The sequence below is a fragment of the Microtus ochrogaster genome, chromosome 18 (genome assembly GCF_000317375.1).
Source record: "Microtus ochrogaster isolate Prairie Vole_2 chromosome 18, MicOch1.0, whole genome shotgun sequence".
NCBI lineage: Eukaryota > Metazoa > Chordata > Mammalia > Rodentia > Cricetidae > Microtus > Microtus ochrogaster.
The window spans coordinates 1,913,201-1,930,347 of NC_022020.1; the positions used below are offsets into that span (position 1 = coordinate 1,913,201).

At 51.9% G+C, this 17,147-nt stretch overlaps 1 protein-coding gene across 45 annotated transcripts in view; it reads left to right on the forward strand.

Moving 5' to 3' along the window:
- Celf4 (CUGBP Elav-like family member 4) overlaps window positions 1-17,147 on the forward strand; it is a 281,414-nt gene that overhangs the window by 254,718 nt on the left and 9,549 nt on the right. For 8 of the 45 annotated variants that reach the window (XM_026783333.1, XM_026783329.1, XM_026783335.1 and 5 more), the window contains exons 5-12: window positions 330-409; window positions 797-940; window positions 2,011-2,158; window positions 3,716-3,865; window positions 8,260-8,325; window positions 10,238-10,321; window positions 13,221-13,364; window positions 16,996-17,074. In XM_026783333.1, the coding sequence (XP_026639134.1) occupies window positions 330-409; window positions 797-940; window positions 2,011-2,158; window positions 3,716-3,865; window positions 8,260-8,325; window positions 10,238-10,321; window positions 13,221-13,364; window positions 16,996-17,074 (895 nt within the window). The remainder of the gene's footprint in view (window positions 1-329; window positions 410-796; window positions 941-2,010; window positions 2,159-3,715; window positions 3,866-8,259; window positions 8,326-10,237; window positions 10,322-13,220; window positions 13,365-16,995; window positions 17,075-17,147) is intronic. The other 37 variants (XM_013349350.2, XM_026783343.1, XM_026783348.1 and 34 more) reach the window with 8 other exon arrangements.

Sequence of the window (17,147 nt, forward strand, 5' to 3'; positions counted from 1 at the left end):
TGTGTGTGTGTGTGTGTGTGTGTGTGTGTGTGTGTGTGTGTGTGTGTATGCGCGTGGGCACAAGCCTGAGAAGGATGCTAGCGCTCCCAGGTGGTCCTTGTAGAGACCAAGAGGGGAGGAGGCCGTGGGTACTATGCTCTGTGCTCTTTTCCATCACTGTCTTATTCCCTTCACATTTTATGCTTCTCGTGGGGAACATCTTCTCTGCTCACCCTGTTTCTGTGCCACATCTCTCTCTGACTTTCTCTGTGTGTCTCTGTCTGTTTGTCCCTCTGTCTCTCTCTTTCTGGGTCCTCAAGGCCATGGCTCAATCTGTCCTGTTCCCGCAGGGTGCGCCTTTGTGAAGTACTCCTCCCACGCTGAGGCACAAGCCGCCATCAATGCTCTACATGGCAGCCAGACCATGCCTGTGAGTGTAGCCCTCGGGGGTGCGCGCAGGGTGACCATGCCTGTGAGAGTGGCCCTCAGGGGTGCGCGCAGGGTGACCACGCCTGTGAGAGTGGCCCTCAGGGGTGCGCGCAGGGTGACCACGCCTGTGAGAGTGGCCCTCAGGGGTGCGCGCAGGGTGACCACGCCTGTGAGAGTGGCCCTCCGGGGTATGTGCAGGGTCTCACCACCCTTCCCACTGTTTCTCAGATCAGGGTAGATTGAGGTGACCCAGAAGAAGTGGAATTGAGACTTGTTACTCCTGGATGACCCCCACAAAGAGTGCAGGGGAGGGAGTGGGGCCAGGCAGGGCAGGGACACTGGGGTGGAGGCTGGGGCATGCAGATCTCATGTGCCGCCCTGGCTGCAGGGAGCCTCCTCCAGCCTGGTGGTCAAGTTTGCAGACACTGACAAGGAGCGTACGATGCGACGGATGCAGCAGATGGCTGGCCAGATGGGCATGTTCAACCCCATGGCCATCCCCTTCGGGGCCTACGGGGCCTACGCTCAGGCAGTAAGTGGGGGCAAGGGTGGGTGGGGATTTGTTCTGGAGCTCAAACACCCCTCCCTGGAGCCCCAGAATACAGGGATGCCTACCCAAACATATTGCTCTATCCCCAGAGTGAAGTGTCAGGCGTAAACCCGGAGAGAGTAGCTTCAGGGCTTAGGAGAACCCAGGTGGGGATAGCTTCAGGGCTTGAAAGAATCCAGGTGAGAATCGTTGCCAGGAGGAGGTGGGCTGCTGTCCTGATGTTCAAAAAGGGACTCCTAGAGAAGGCCAGATGGGTCACCCGCATCCCCTCCTCAAATCAGTGTGAAGACTGGGAAGTACCAGTGGGGTAATGGTCAGGCGTTTGGTTCTCATTACACAAACTCCACTCCCAGGGGTTTTCCTCAGGACTCTGTCACCCCTGGGCTTGTGTGAAGTGACTGACCCGGAGCCTCGAGTACCCACGCTTCCTCTGCTCTGGCCCTCCAGCTTATTTCTTTCACAGTTGCATCCTCTTCAATAGTAGCACCCTCTCCTGCCTCCAGACTTGTAGCCACCGTCCCTGCGTGCTGGCCTCGAGGTCCTCCAGGGTTGCAGGGTTTCAGGCTCTAACCATGCAAACACCAATGATGTCCTGAGCAGTCTAGCTCTGACTACTTATGCAACCTCCTCAGCCCCCACCCACCTTTGCAATAACATTGGAAGGTCTCGTCATGTTTCTCCTCATTTTTCTATGTGACCAATTTGAGCAAATTCCCCTGTTAACTGTATGCGGCTCATTCAAGAGTCTGGCTGCCATTCTCCACAATAGCATGCCTTACAGACCTGCCAACTAGCATACATAGTCTTCCCTACCCTGAACAGCTTAGGTTACCAAAGGTCTTACTGCTCCTTGTTTTAAGTAGTTAGTTCCCAGGGAAGTGGAGACTAAAGCAAGCAAGCCCTGGGGAGACCTCAGGGCTTTCAAGGGGTAGTGACCAAGAGACTGTACCAGCTCCCTGAGGCTCAGAAGTTGGTCTCCGGGAGCTAAGCCCCTGGTGGGAGGGTTACCCCCCTGGAAGCACGTGATATTTTTTCCACTCCCTCTGCCCCAGCTGATGCAGCAGCAAGCGGCCCTCATGGCATCAGTTGCACAAGGAGGCTACCTGAATCCCATGGCTGCCTTCGCTGCCGCCCAGATGCAGCAGATGGCGGCCCTCAACATGAACGGCCTGGCAGCCGCACCTATGACCCCAACCTCAGGTGAGCCAGCAGGTCCCTGGCCTGGGGAGGGAGTACCATGGCACAGGCTGGGACATCATTCCAATGACTAGTGGCTCATTCTACAGTAAGAACACACAGGCTCTAGGCCCAGGTAGTTTGTCTCAAGGTGCCCAAGGGAAGAAGAGATGTGGGCCCCATGGAATCCACAATAGGATTCCAGTGTGAGAGAGTTTCTCTCAAGTTGTCAGTCCTTGCCTCACGTCAACCTATCTTTACCTGTATTAACAACCACTGTCTGGGAAGAAAGTGACATGAAAACACCTCCATTCAAAGTCCAGCATAGCCTTCCTGTTCAGTTGCCTTGGCCTCCCTCTTTATGCCAGCCTAGACTAATGGGCATTTTCCAAGAAACTACACAACCAGCTAGAGAACCTGGAATCATCCACGGATGGGCACTGCAACCAACCATCTCATAAAACAATGTTTTTGTTGGCTCGTGACTCTTGTCCAGTACAATTGTGCCTCCCACCCCTAGGCTATCTGGCAATGCCCACATTTTTTGCTTGTCACGGTTCAGAAGAAAGAGCATGACTATCATCTAGTGTGTAGAGGCCTGAAAGGTGTTGCTGCACATCTCACAGTACACAGGTCAGCTCCCTAGAGGAACTATCTGGCTCTAGGTGACGACAGTGTCAATACTGAGAAGCCCTAGGCTGGGTTGATATGGCGGGCTCTCTTCTACCAAGCATTCTGGCTCTCTGTCCCAGACCACAGCAGCAATCTCCCCGAGGTCCAGCTGTTCCTTTCCCAGCTCAGAGCCTCATAGATTGAGATATCTCTGGACTCAACTAGAGCATCACCCTGTTATTTAGTCCCGATTCCCAACATCAGGGACACTCACAGGTCTGGGAAGTGGGTCAGCCTCAGCTACAATTGAAAGGCACTTTCCACCCTTTGGGGCCTCAGGACAATAACAGTCTGACATCTTGATATCTACCACCTGGAATATGGTGGAGATATGCATGCAATTGTCATCTGGCCCTAACTTAATCATCACTACCACAACCACCGCTATTGCTTCTGCTGAACAAAGCCAAATAAGGCTGAGATTGGACTCTAAATTGTCCTTTCTCCCTCTGTGTAAGAATCTAGAATGTTCCTCCAGTTGAATAGCAAGACTTCTTGGAGAAGCAGATAGGCCTCCCATGGACCCAAAAAGGATCAGTCAGCCCTGACTTAGCTGGAGTGGGCAAGAGCCACTGAAAAAGAACCAAGGGCCAAATGTGGATATAGTCAAGGACATGGAATCTAGAGTCTGTGTGCTCCAGATTCAAGGATACCCATCAGTAGTTAGAGAAGTTTTCATGGCATGGGGGCTCTGCCTTGAACGCTGAATAATCTGGGATAAATGAAGGTGTTACATTCAAGAAATTAAGCCAAGCATAGTTTACCAACAAAACAGGGTGGTTATGTAAGGTCCAAGTCTGTCCCCAGGCCCTGAGAGCTAGCAAGGTAGAACTCCATGACTCAGCCTTTCTCACCTTTACTGTTTCTTGTCTTACCTCTTCCCCAATCCCTCTATACCACCCAAACTAGGTGGCAGCACCCCTCCAGGCATCACTGCACCAGCTGTGCCTAGCATCCCATCCCCCATTGGGGTGAATGGCTTCACCGGCCTCCCCCCACAGGCCAATGGGCAGCCTGCTGCGGAAGCTGTGTTTGCCAATGGCATCCACCCATACCCAGGTAAGCATGTCTAGTGGCTCCCCCTTCCCCCTTCTCACTCACTGTCAGAAGAAGAGATGCACAACTCCAGCCCTCTGTGCTGTGGGCCATCCCCTGGTGGGGCCACCAATGTGATCAGAACATCTGCTTCAGGGAACCTATAATGAGAGAGAAAGCACCAAAATTCTAACATGGGGGAGTGCCTTCTGATCCATCCCAGGGGCTGTTTGCAGAAAAAAAAAGCACTGAGAGCCATTGTACAACCCAGGTGGAGAAAAGGGGCCAGCAACTGCGAACTGACTGGGAACTTGGGCTGCAATAACTAGAAGGGAAGAAGCTAAAAGAATAACCTCATTTAGTGACAAGTAATGCAGGAGTCATTGCGGAAAGAGCTGCACTTACTTTGACTGACAGTCTAGCCATCACACACACACACACACACACACACACACACACACACACACACACACACACGTCAGCACTCTGGACAGCTCCTTAGGCCAGCTCCTGGGTCAGGACATAGAATTAAAGATAAACAAGAAGGCCCATTGCTGGTTGCCAACTGACTTTGTTCCTGTCAAATCCAGTGATAACATAACATAACATAACATAACATAACATAACATAACATAACATAACATAACAGTGATAACATAACATAACAAGAGCATGCAGTTGTCCTGAAGCACATTTTCCTTCTCACAGGAAGGATGACAGAAATCAGGGCAGGGAAGCAGGGTCCAGAGTCTTAGACTATCAGGTAGCCACATAAAAGAGATGTGCAAGGCACGGTCCTTTGTAGATGGAGGCTGCTCGGTCACTTTCTGCTCACCCAGACCTGAAATACTAGCACAAAAACTATATTAATTAAAACACTGTTTGGCCAATAGCTTGTGCATATTTTTAGCTAACTCTTACATCTTAAATTAATCCATTTCTATTAATCTGTAAATTACCACAAGACTGTGGTCTACTGGTAAGGTTCTGACTGGCAGCTGACATCTTTCTCTTTTGGTAGCTACATGACATCTCTCTGACTCCACCTTCTTTTCTCCTCTATCTGTTTTGAATTTTCGCCTTGCTCTATTCTGCCCTGCCATAGGTCCAAAGCAGCTTCTTTATTAATCAGTGGTAACAAAACATATTTACAGCATATAGAGGGGAATCCCACGTCAGTCCTCCTTTCTGGCTATCAGAGGAAGGGGTCATAAAAGCCCAGTCTTTGTTAGATGCTAGGATTCCAGGACATTGGGTTGTTCCCCTAGGAGGTCAAAGTTCAGTTGAGGGCACCATATCTCCTGTCCTACTCCATCTTTAAGCAGCACACTTAAACCAATCAAGAGGGAAATGTCCTCTGGTTCAAGATGGCCAAAGACTCAAGTGAAGATTCCTACAGGCTAGAGAACCCCAGGAGCATTCCTGGGGAGCAAACCCATGCCAAACTTTAACAGTTAAGGTAAACAAAGAGCACAGCTCTAGGGTGGGCTGTTCCAGACACCCAGATGTGGGAAAGGCCTACTTGGAAGGAGCAGAATTGTTAGGAGGCAGGCCCAATAAGGACAAGAGCCCAGTCTGCAGCAGACCCACCTAGGTGGGGCAGATTCATGCTCATCAGAAACCACTATGGGTCCTGACAAAACCTAGCAGCTTGGAGGTTCTGATTTCACAGTCTAGAAGGACACTGCAGTATACACAGGTTGTAGCAAGAGTAGAGTGTGATCTCCATGCTGGAGGGACATGGGAGAGAAGAACTGCCTAGTTCTGGACACAGAATTGTCCTTGATTCCAGTTCATGGCCTAGAATGCAGCCTTCAGGCCGCAGGGGTCTGGAGAGGGACTTGTTAGAGCCCACCAGGTCTGGTGTGCTGTAAGCATGGGGATCCTGCCTGGCACAGGTGGGGCAGCTGGCATGCTGGAGGCAGAAGTGACTGTGCTACTCTCAGGCCTGGTGGCTGGGAGATGCCACCCCTGGCACATCTGGGCATCCCCCACTCTCCTCTGCCACTAAGCCCATCTGGATCCCCAATTCCTTCCCCACCCTCACCAGCATCTGTGAGCCATTTCTCTGATGGAGCTTGGAGACATTTTCCCCCCTATTTGTAACAATCTGCCATATCCCATAAACAATTCCCTGACAGAACCAGAGGAGGGATGCAGGGATTGGAAGAAGAAAAGTAGTACATTAAAAAAATTAATTTACCATCTTTAAATGCAGAGTTTGGAGCCACCGTAATGAGCGAGATCCTTCAAAATGTTCGCTCTTTGGCAGTTACTAATGAGGTCGTTAGGCAGAAAAGCAGAGAGGGGTCCTCTGCTTGCTGCTCTCCAATCTTAGCCCCAGTAGCTCCTCTGTTCTTCCATCTTGCTCACGACCATGTTCCATGTTGGAAGTTCTTAATGTGTGTGATCTCTTTCTTTCTTTCTTTCTTTCTTTCTTTCTTTCTTTCTTTCTTTCTTTCTTTCTTTCTTTCTTTTTTTCAAGTCAGGGTTTCTCTGTGCTGGACCTCACTTTGTAGACCAGGCTGGCCTTGAACTCATAGAGATCCACCTGCCTCTGTCTCCATGAGCGCTGTGGTTAAAGGCCTGTACCAGCACCACCCAACAATGTGTGTGGTCCTAAGAGCCACATACCACCTTCCAAGGACTTGCTCTGACAAGCACTGAGAACTATTTATACCTTCCTCCCAGTGTAGTGTTTGCTGAGCTCCCCCGCACTAGGCTGGGCACTGCCTCTAAACTTTACACGTTGTTTTGCACATTGACTTCAAACTTTGCTCTGTTAGAAAGAGCACCATTTCTTACATGCATAAAGGTGCTGTATGGGTGAGCATTTAGAAAGACCAAGATAACAAACCAGATATGGCTGTCATCTAGAGAGCTCAGAAGAAAGCAAAGGAGACAGGAAAGAGGAAGCAGGAATTAGCTCTGTTGAGTATCAGTTTGGAGTTCTCGGTTCTAGTCTCCACCATGGAGAAAAGTAGGGATTGGGTACTGGGCTGGAACAGCCCCAGGCAGGAAATACCTTTTATGACCCCTCTTTTGCTCCCTCCTGCTAGGCAGAGCCCCACCTGTGGAGGGTTGTGCATGCCCCCAATTCCTAGTGCGTATTGTATCTGTCACCTGCTTATCTATAGGGACTTTTGTCTCAGGCTTTTCTAGAGGCTCCTCTGAGCCCTAGGTGCTGTTTCCCATGTGAAATTTTACTTGAGAACAAGAGCTCAAAAGGAAGTGGGCATTGTCCCCGTTAAAGGCGTTGAAGCCTGACAGGTAGTTAGCTTGGCTGGTCTGGGTTAAAGGACATGTGAGCCCAGGGGCTTTCCCCTGCCATCTAGGGTTAATCAGTTTATTCCCAACACAGTGGGGTTGCATCATCCCTGTGTGTGGACATCTATCTCTGTGCATCTCCCTGGGCCAGCCCACTCCTCATGTCAATCATCAGGGGCCTCAGCAATCAAGGGCTGCACCCACTACTAGTCCATACTTAATTCTACTGAAATCCACTCAGCACCAACAAAGGCCAGAGGCAAAGCAAGTCTTTCTCCAGTCCAGTTTCCCCGAGGGTCTTGGTAAAGTTTCCATTCAAGGTGCTTCTCTTGTTCTAGCTCCTTGACTTCTCTGGGAGGTATCTTTCTCCAAGCGCTATTGGTGATAATGAACATGGGATGGAAAGGGTTTATTTGCCTACGTATCATGGGCCACAGTCTCTTGAGGAAAGCCAAAGTAAGAACCTAGGGCAGGAACTGAAGCAGAAGCCATGGAGTAGGGCTGCTTATTGGCTTCTTCCCCATGATTGGCTCAACCTATAACTCAGGACCACTTTCCCAAGGGTGACACTGCCAACTACAAGCTAGGCTCTCCTACACTGATCATTAGTCAAGAAAATTCCCTGCAAACTTGCCTAAAGGCCAGTCTGATAGAGGCATCTTCTCAGTTGAGGTTTTTCTTCCCAGATGACTCTAGCTTGTGTCACATGACAAAAACCCACCCAGCACAGGGCCAGAGTCAGGGCCAGTCCTCCCAGAGCTTTCATTCACTGCTCCTACCTTCTTCTGGGGATCTGTAAACAAAGGCCCCCAACCTAAGTGAGCACTGTTGGCTGCTCAGTCCCTCTCCAGGGCCAGGGCCCTCATGGTCTGGCACCTCTCCCCAGACTTCACAAGCTTCTGCATGAACTGGTCTCAGCCCCACCCCAGGTCAGCTTCACTATGCACTTCCCAGCTAGAACAGACAGTTCAGTGCTTACTTAGGTTTTGGGTACAGATCAGAAAACTCCAACAGACGCCTGTCTCAGCTGTCCTGCCTTGGAGCCGGTCTGTGGTGACCAGGGTTGGGCAGCAAAGCCATGCTTGGCATGGTGGGGGCATGGACTAGCTCGGGTGGATGTCACTGACCTCTGGTGTCTTGGCTTCCTACAGCACAGAGCCCCACCGCAGCGGACCCCCTGCAGCAGGCCTACGCTGGAGTGCAGCCGTACGCAGGACGTTAGTATCCACGCAGCCGCTTGGCTCTTTCACCAGCTCTACCCGTCTTTCCACACACCATACCTTCCCTCTCCAGCCCTGCTCCCAGGCCTGCATGAGGCGGGGAGGGAGTAGTGGGGGCTCTAGATGGAAGGAGGGAGGGCGGAGCTGGCATGGTTCTCATCACCATCGGCTGTCTTCCACCTGGGATTCTCTACATGGTGCCCTCACATGGGGTGGAGAGAGGGCCAGAACTCCTTGAGTTGGTGAGCCACAGTAAAGTTTTGCCCTTGATGTGCAGTGACACATTTGCTTTCCTGTCCCTATGGCACTACCTGCCAGGGCCAATGTGCCTGGTTGTCCCATGTTGCATAGCTATGTTGGTTGCTGCTTTGTGCAGTCCATGGTCTCTGACCCAGAAAGCAGAGGCCTGGATATGAGAGGAGGGGCAACTCTGGAGGGGAAGCAGCTTCTCCTATCCAGGCAAGTAAGATGGAGCCCAGAGGAGAGGCAGCAAAATAGACAGGCAGGCAGGAAGAGGTGGCCTGAGGCCAGCAGGCCAGGTGTCATAGAATCCAGCCACGCTGTCAGTCAAGCCTTTCCCTTTGCCCCACCACTTGGCCACATACTCTTGTCATCCCTACCCAGCCTGTGTCCACTGCCTGGGCTGGCTAGGGCGCGTCTTCACTTACTTTGGAGATCTAGTGACGCCCCCCCTGTGGGAGATGGGACTACCCCAAAAGATGGGATCTCAGGGAAAGTTGTCCTTGCTTAGTTGGAGCCAAGAAAAGGCCCTGCTATTGGACCCTTCCCAGCTCCAACCTCAGGCTCTGCAGCCCTGGGAGCCAGGCTGGGCTGCTAGGAGAGAGAGCCCTTCTGCCCTCCCTCTGACCAAAGCTTTTCCAACCAATCACAGGGAACATCAGGCACACTCCTGGGGAACGCACAGCCACATTTCATCGGGCAGCTCCTTATACCCCATCATCTGAGCAGAAGTAGGTCAGCTATGATGGTCCACTGTTCCAGATTAGATCTGCCTGTCCCTGGACACACACACACACACACATACACACATAGACACACACATACACACATAGATACATACACACACACGTCACATAAACACACACAGAGTCACATGCACAGACATACACACACAGACACATACACACACAGACACACACACATAGTCACATGCACAGACACATACACACACAGAGACACATGCACACAGTCACATACACACACAGAGACATATACACACAGGCACATACACACAGACACATACACATAGACACATATACACAGACACATACACACACAGACACATACACACACAGACACATACACATAGTCATATACACACACAGAGACACATGCACACAGTCACATACACACAGAGACATATACACACAGGCACATACACACAGACACATACACATAGACACATATACAGACACATACATACAGACACATACACACACAGACACACACACATAGTCACATGCACAGACACATACACACAGTCACATACACACAGACATATATATACACAGACACACACACATACACACATACACACACAGACACACACACAGAGACACATGCACACAGTCACATACACACAGAGAGACACATACACACAGACACATCCACATAGTCACATACACAGACACACACACAGAGACACATACACACACACACACACACACACACACACACACACACACACACACAGGAATCGCTGATCTTCATACTGACATTTCCCCTCCATAGGTAACCCAAACAGAGCTGCTTTCTCTGAGCTGCTGTACAGCCTGTGGCTGGTGGCTCTTGCTGACACTGAAATCTCTCTCTTTATTCTGGCCTCCCACCCTGTCTATGTCTCTCTGCACCCTGTTGCCATCTCTTGACTTTCTCTTCGGCTCTCCAGCAGCTGCCTACCCTGCTGCCTATGGTCAGATAAGCCAGGCCTTTCCCCAGCCACCGCCAATGATTCCCCAGCAACAGAGAGAAGGTGAGTCTCGGCCCCTGTTCCTCCCCACTCCCTGAAGAGACTGCTCCCCTGGGCCTCTGGCCTCCCCAGGCCTCTGGCAGGCCTTTGGTTAGCTGTGAACACGGAGGTGGGTGGGAGAGCTGCTGGGCTAGAAGAGGTACTCTCTTATTCATACCGGAGGTGTGCATCTTGTAAGAAGCCCTCAAGACAAAGTAGCCTGGCCCCAGGGCAGGTGACAGGATACCACGCCCCTGGAGCCAGCAAGCCATGCCCAAGGCACCTTCTCTACTCCCTACTGTAATTTGTGGTTTGACACAGCTCACATGCATGTACATTGGTCTTTAAAAACCAACCCTTGAGAATGGGGAGGTTGTTTTCCTGCTGCCGCAAGCCCTACCAATCATTCTTCAAAACAAGACCTGGTAGAAGAAGTTAAGAATGTATTTGCTGGTGGAGGCCTTGCCCCTGCTCCAGAGAACACATAGGTCCATCCCCTGTAGTGATCTTCTGAGGTCCATCGGCTGTGATCCCAAAGAGAGAAAACAGAGCTGGGAAGTGGGGCTCCAGCAACGGGGCAGCCTTTGCAACACTGGGCACTGAGGAGATGGTGGCTAGCCTCAGGTGGCCAGGGAAGTGAGGTGCTGCAGGAGGCATAGCCCACCTGCCTTCCCTGAGGGGTAGGACTGCTCAAGACTGGAAGGAGCAGGCACAGGAGACTAGTTTATCCTATGCAGGATGCATGTCCCCTCCGGGTGATGGGGAGAGAAAGGTGACATTCCCAGACAGGCTCCACAGGTAGGATGAGGTGTGTGACGGTAACAGTGCAGCTCAGTGAAGAGGGATGCCCCAGATGGTCGTGTGTGGGCAGAGGACAAGCAAGACCAGAGCCTTGGCAGAGAGTCATGACGCCACTCATCAGTTTTCCTCCCAGTACCCAAAAGCCACAGAAGCAGCAAGATAGGAGACTATATAAATCATCCCAGGGGCCCTGTCACAGAAAGCCGAGCTTGAGAATGAGGAACACAACCAAACCTCATCTTCTTCACCTCCTAGTAAGGGTGTCCTGTAACAAGGCCACCAAGTCTGTTCCAGCAGTCCACATGGCAGGTTCCAGTAGTTTCTGAATATCAGGCAGGCTGCTCCTGAAGCAGACACTGTCCGTGATCTGGAGTTTAGGTTACTCTCATATGACTTTGAGTACACACTGATCCAAATCCCTTTGGTGAGAGAGCCCCCAGCAGTGTAGACTTTGAACTACACCCCTCTGGGACTGACTCCCAGACTCGCCATGGCCTGTTTAGGTAACTTTACACAGAGTCCCCCGGCTCCATTGCTTACACAGTAAGAACAGAGGGCAGTTTCTTAGAGAGATGTGCATATCACACTCACTTGGGTCTGCTCTCCCAGGCAGCAAATGTCCACACACAGCCCTTCTCCACCCAGTTACCACCTCCCCCTAAACCTCAAAAGGCATATTCCCATGCATCAGACAGCTCCTGAGGACCACATCATCACATTTTCCCATACCCCGCACCCCAGAGATCTGTGGGCCTACCTTCCTGCAGCCCAGATCTTCCTCAATTACATCAGAGCCACAGGGGTGGACCAGGAGCCCCAGTATTGCTGATCTAGGCCTAGAGCCCAAAGGCCCCACACTGTCTGCTTCTTGCTTACCCCCCCCCCTCTCTCTCTGTCAGATTCCTTTATCTCTCTGTCTTAAAGGTCTATGAATCCCTAAACTCTGTTACATGCGTGTGAATCTGGAGGAGTTCTGGAGGACTGTAACTTAGATTGGTCCTCAGTGGTGGCTTCTGCCCTGAAGAGTCCACTTCAAAGTCTAAGGGATACATGGCAGATGCTTGTTAGGATGACAGGATACAGACTTGGGAAGATTTTCATTTAAGTAGTTAAAATCAATCAGTCTGACCACTGCAAAAGAAACACATCTTTATCTGGAAATTAGCCGGGCAGACTATGGTTCATGACAGATAGGCAGAAAGCAGAGCTCACATTATGAAAGCTACAGGCTTGGTTCATAGCTTGGCTTCACCTCTTCCACCCCCAGCTATGTCTTTTGATTTGACCTCTTTGGAACACAGTTTCTTCAGCAGCAAAGTGGTGACAGTGTAGCTAGGTGAGGGGGTGCTGCAAAGGTGAAGCCCCACACAGCCCAAGGATGTCCCCTGGTGGGGCAGAAGCTTTCCAGCTGCTGTTCAGATGAGGCAGGCAGCTCAGGGGCCGTCAACCCTGGAGCCTCCCTCACGCTGTTCCTGTGCCATGTGCTGGATCAGGAAGGGGAAATCTTGCTTTCTGCCATCAAGACTAGGAAGGTGGAAGGTATGGAGCAGGGCAGCGGGGCCTTAGAAAGAGATCTGTGTGAAGCCTGCGGGGTCTATGTGCCTGTCTCTTGGGTTGGCTGGTCAGTCTGTGAGCTAAGGTTAAAAGGGAGAGAAAGGAAGTGTCAGCACAGGGAGGGCCATTTCCTCAGCCCCCCCCCCAGAACAGGGATTGTGCAGGAGAGTATCCCCAAGCTCTGTGCTCCTTCCTTAGCACCTTATTTCCAGGGACATAGCTGATCAGACCTTGGCATATTAAACCCCATTTTCTCATTGACTCTGCCTGCCCTTCCCGCCCCAGAGCTGCTAGGGTACCCATGATTGATCTTTTTGCTAAACCACCACTGAGGCACAGAAGGGTTCAGTGATGTGCCCAAGGCCCAGAAGAGATTGGAGCTCGTATTAGGGGCTCAGTAAACTCTCTCCATTTTGGGGAGTAGCTCCTGGACTTGGAAAGAGCCTCCACCTCCTAGCCCCACCCTCCCTCCCTGCTGCACGGCCTGGCCTAACTCACCTTTCCTCTGTCTCTCTCTTTTCCCCACCCTGCCACCCCTCCTCCCTGCCCCTCCCCTCCCCTACCGCAGGGCCCGAGGGCTGTAACCTGCTCATCTACCATCTGCCCCAGGAGTTTGGGGACGCTGAGCTGATGCAGATGTTCCTCCCTTTCGGTAATGTCATCTCCTCGAAAGTGTTTGTGGATCGGGCGACTAACCAAAGTAAATGCTTTGGTGGGTAAAGATAACAAACCATTCAGCTTCACCTAGGATGGGGGCTGCTCCCACCGACTCCTCCTGCTCCTTCACACTGCCCCAGGTGCTCCTGGGCCCAGCTTCCATCTCTCAGTCCTTTTCTTCTGTTCTGCTCTTCCTCTGGCTTCTCGGCTTTCCCTATTCACAATCACGTGGCTCCCACCCCCCACCCTTGCTAGCCCCAAAGCCCAGCTGCAGCCAGCAAGACAGGGAAGGGGGCACTGTGGGTGGGGGTGGGAGTGTAGCATGCAGAGCCAGAGCGCATTCCTCTTCCCAGCAGCCTCCCGTGCTCAGAGAGTCTGGCTTGAGCCCTTGGGTGAAGGATCCAAGGGTCAGTCAGCCCGAGGAGGCTCTCCCTACCTGCCCCCTTAGCCCTCTCTCCATCTTTCTGTCCAGCCACCTTTCCCGTGCCTGCCCCGTTCCTTGCTCCTCTCATGCCATGCAGTGACCCCACCCTTACACCCACTTCAGGCCACCAGAGTGGGCATTGTTGAGGAGCCAGGAGGAGACTGCCCTCAGGAAGTCTAAGTTCTGAGCACAATAGCTATGTAGCAGCAGTGAGCTAGGCTGAGTACCAAGCAATGAGCAATAGGGAAAGCAAGAGGCTGGAATGAGAATAGGCAGGGGGCAGGAGATGAGAGGGCTCACAGTACAGGAGAGGGAGGACTGAGCTAGACTTCTGCCATTCTGTGGGGAGTCTTTGACTCCTGTTTTATAAATTCAGCACTCTTATCCAGATAGGTCCAGATCTCATGGGATCCTCTCTCATGCTCACACCTCTTCTTTCAGCTCCTTCTTGATCCATCCCCCTCCTTTTCATTTTCCATCAGAACATCCTTTTAGGGCATTATCTACTTGTGAGTCCCCAAGGGATAAGAGTACAGAGCCCATGGAGTGCCATACATGGAGCCAGAGCTGAGTCTGCCAAAACTTCACGTGACTCTCAGATTCTGTGTGTAGGAGGAGAGAGTGGGAGCCTGTAATGGCCAGGGAGCGTAGGGATGTATACTGTAGGGAAGGCAGCACAAACTGTGATGGCCAGGGAACGTAGGGATGTATACTGTAGGGAAGGCAGCACAAACTGTGATGGCCAGGGAACGTAGGGATGTATACTGTAGGGAAGGTAGCACAGACTGGCCAAGCACCAGGAAGCATGAAGTATTGAGGGCTTTCCAGTACGCAATCACAAAAAGCTTGGGGACTCAGGGTGTGTCTCCCAGGAGAGTTAAGATCTTGGCACCATCGTGCCCTCCCTCCCCTCTGGCAGCTATGACAGGAAACCCATTTTTCTCCAATCACACAGGGCTGCCCCAGCATCTCATGTGTCCTTGGCTATGAAAAGCAAAGAGAAGAACACATAGCTGTGCCTCTCCCTACCGACTGGCACGTCTCTGTATGAATTAAGATGATGTATGTAAAGCCAAACCGGAAGCCAGTTCACTCATGCTCTATTCTCCAAATGCCATTTACGCCACCAACATCACATAAAGACCACCGCCAGGAGCCTCTAGCCACATCCCATGGGACTTCTTGTCTGTCCCTATGGAAACAACCCGATTTTCAAAGTCATTTCTGCAGTGTGTACCTCCAAAATGACTGCTTCGTCCCTTAGACCACTTACGCTCTCCAGGACCAAGGTTTCCTTTCCTTTTCTTTTGAGACCCTGACCATACACCTCTACTTGATTCCTTCTTCTCTCCTTAGGCTTCTGACTTGCCCCTGCCCCCCTTAAGCCACTCGGGTCTCCTGGCTGACTCCTACAGGACAGCCTCCTTCCCTTTATCAGAGACCTTTACTGCCAGACCTTCAGTGACCACTCCTGGGCAAGCCATTGAGCGCTCCGAGCCTCAGTGCCCTGATTTATGAACTAGGGATGTGACAGTTGTCCCTGAGGGGTCCTGTAAGGGGTCTATGAGTTGGAAATACAGAGGCGTGGCTGAACAGACCTTCTGAAAGGGCCACAGTCTCTTTTCTTATAAAAACCATGTGGCTGTAATCACGGTCCCGTGCTAACGTGCACCCCTCAGAGGCGGCATAAGCCTCCCAGAGCTTCATGAGGGAATGCATAGCACAAAGGCCCCTACTTTGGAAGGAAAACATCCTACCTCTGAGGCTTTTCAGTGTTTGGGAGGCAGGAACTTCCTGAAGGTGGGGTAGGAGGCTGTCTGGCAAAGGAAAGCAGTAAACAAGGGATGTAGTGTCCAGAGCCCCAGTCTTCTCACAGATGCCCTTGCTCTACTGGCTAGTTGCCTGGTGAAACTAGATGAGGGGGGCCTGTTCCCCGAGCTCAGAAACACTCCCAGATCCTTAGCTCCCAGAAAGCACGTGCCTTTCCAGGAAGCTGGGCTGCTGTTTCCTGCAAACTTCTACCCAATGGCCATCCCTCCTTTTGGCTTCACCCCAGACAGCTCTGAGGTCCTCCCTCTCCTCTCAGCTTTGCCCTTCTTTCCTCCAGAAAGACCCACAGAATCTGAGTGTCCCCCTAGAGTCAGTGCCAGAGGTGCACTGTGAGAGCGGAGAGTGGATGCAGTCAGGTGGGGCTAGGGCTTAGCTTTGCTCTCCTTCCCTAGTTAGCTTGGGGGACAGCAGTAAAAACAGACTCCCACTCCCACTCTGGAGTCATCAGACACACAGGTCAGTGGAGGGAGATGGCTGGAGGGAATGCGAGACTGGAAGCTAGTGGCTACCTGCTTTGGTACATGTTGATGCTGGTTTTGTCACTCTGAGCCTGACTCTAATCACTTATGCATGCACACGTGCACAAGTGAGACACAGAACACCCTTTCCCTCATCTCTCATGATACATGACTGCATGAATAAACTGAGCAAAGCAGGAGGGGGACAAGAGGAAGGGAGGAGAGCCAGAGGCAGACAGTGTCTGGGAGAGAGAGAAAAGGTCAGGAGAGAGCAAGGGTGTAGTTAACTCAGGATGCAGTCAGGGCAGGCCCAAGATACACAGCAAATATTCAGGAAAGCAGCTACTTTGCATGGCTTCTGGCCCCCATACTTTTTTTTTCTTTCTTCTTCTTCTTTTTTTTAACCTATCTCACAGCCATCTGTGGACAACCATGTTCTGTGTATAGCCTGGCCATCTCAGCCAAGCTGGGCTTCATGTGTTTTATAGGGCCTAAGTCCATTTTTACAGAAAATACGCCTCTGAAACAGAATGAATTAAACAAACCTCTGAAGGTTTATTTATTTCCTGCAGTATTGGTGGCAAGAGGGAGTGCTTTTACTTGACGCCCCTAATTCTGGTCTAGTAGCCTGGCCCAGTGGATCACAGAAACCCTTTCTCAGGTGCCAATTAGGGAACTGAGGAAATGCATTCAGAGGCTACTCCCCAACCTAAGCCACAATCTGGGCTGTCTGCGGGTGTTGGTCACAAGTGAAGCACAGAGCATAACAGTAGTGGAAGGTGCTACTCATCCCTAGGAAAGGCTGGTGGTGCAGGACAAGTCACATTTGTGTGTTTAGCCAGGGAGCTTCCCACAACGGCGAGGGCTGCGCACAGCCCCAAGGGTGAGGCGGGGTTGGGGGGGGGTGACCGGGCGGTGGAATGGCTTCCCCGACGTTCCTCCCTCCCGGCCCTCGCACTCCTCTCTCTCCCCAGGCCGGCACCCCGTGCCCTCCCGCTGCCAGGCCCCCTCCTGTCAGGGAGGACAGTGTGCAATAAGCTCCTCCGCCCGCAGGTGTGTCCGCCCTCTCCCGCGGGAGAAGAGGGCCGAGGTGGCGGGCCGGCCGGGGTGGGGGGTGGGTGGGCGC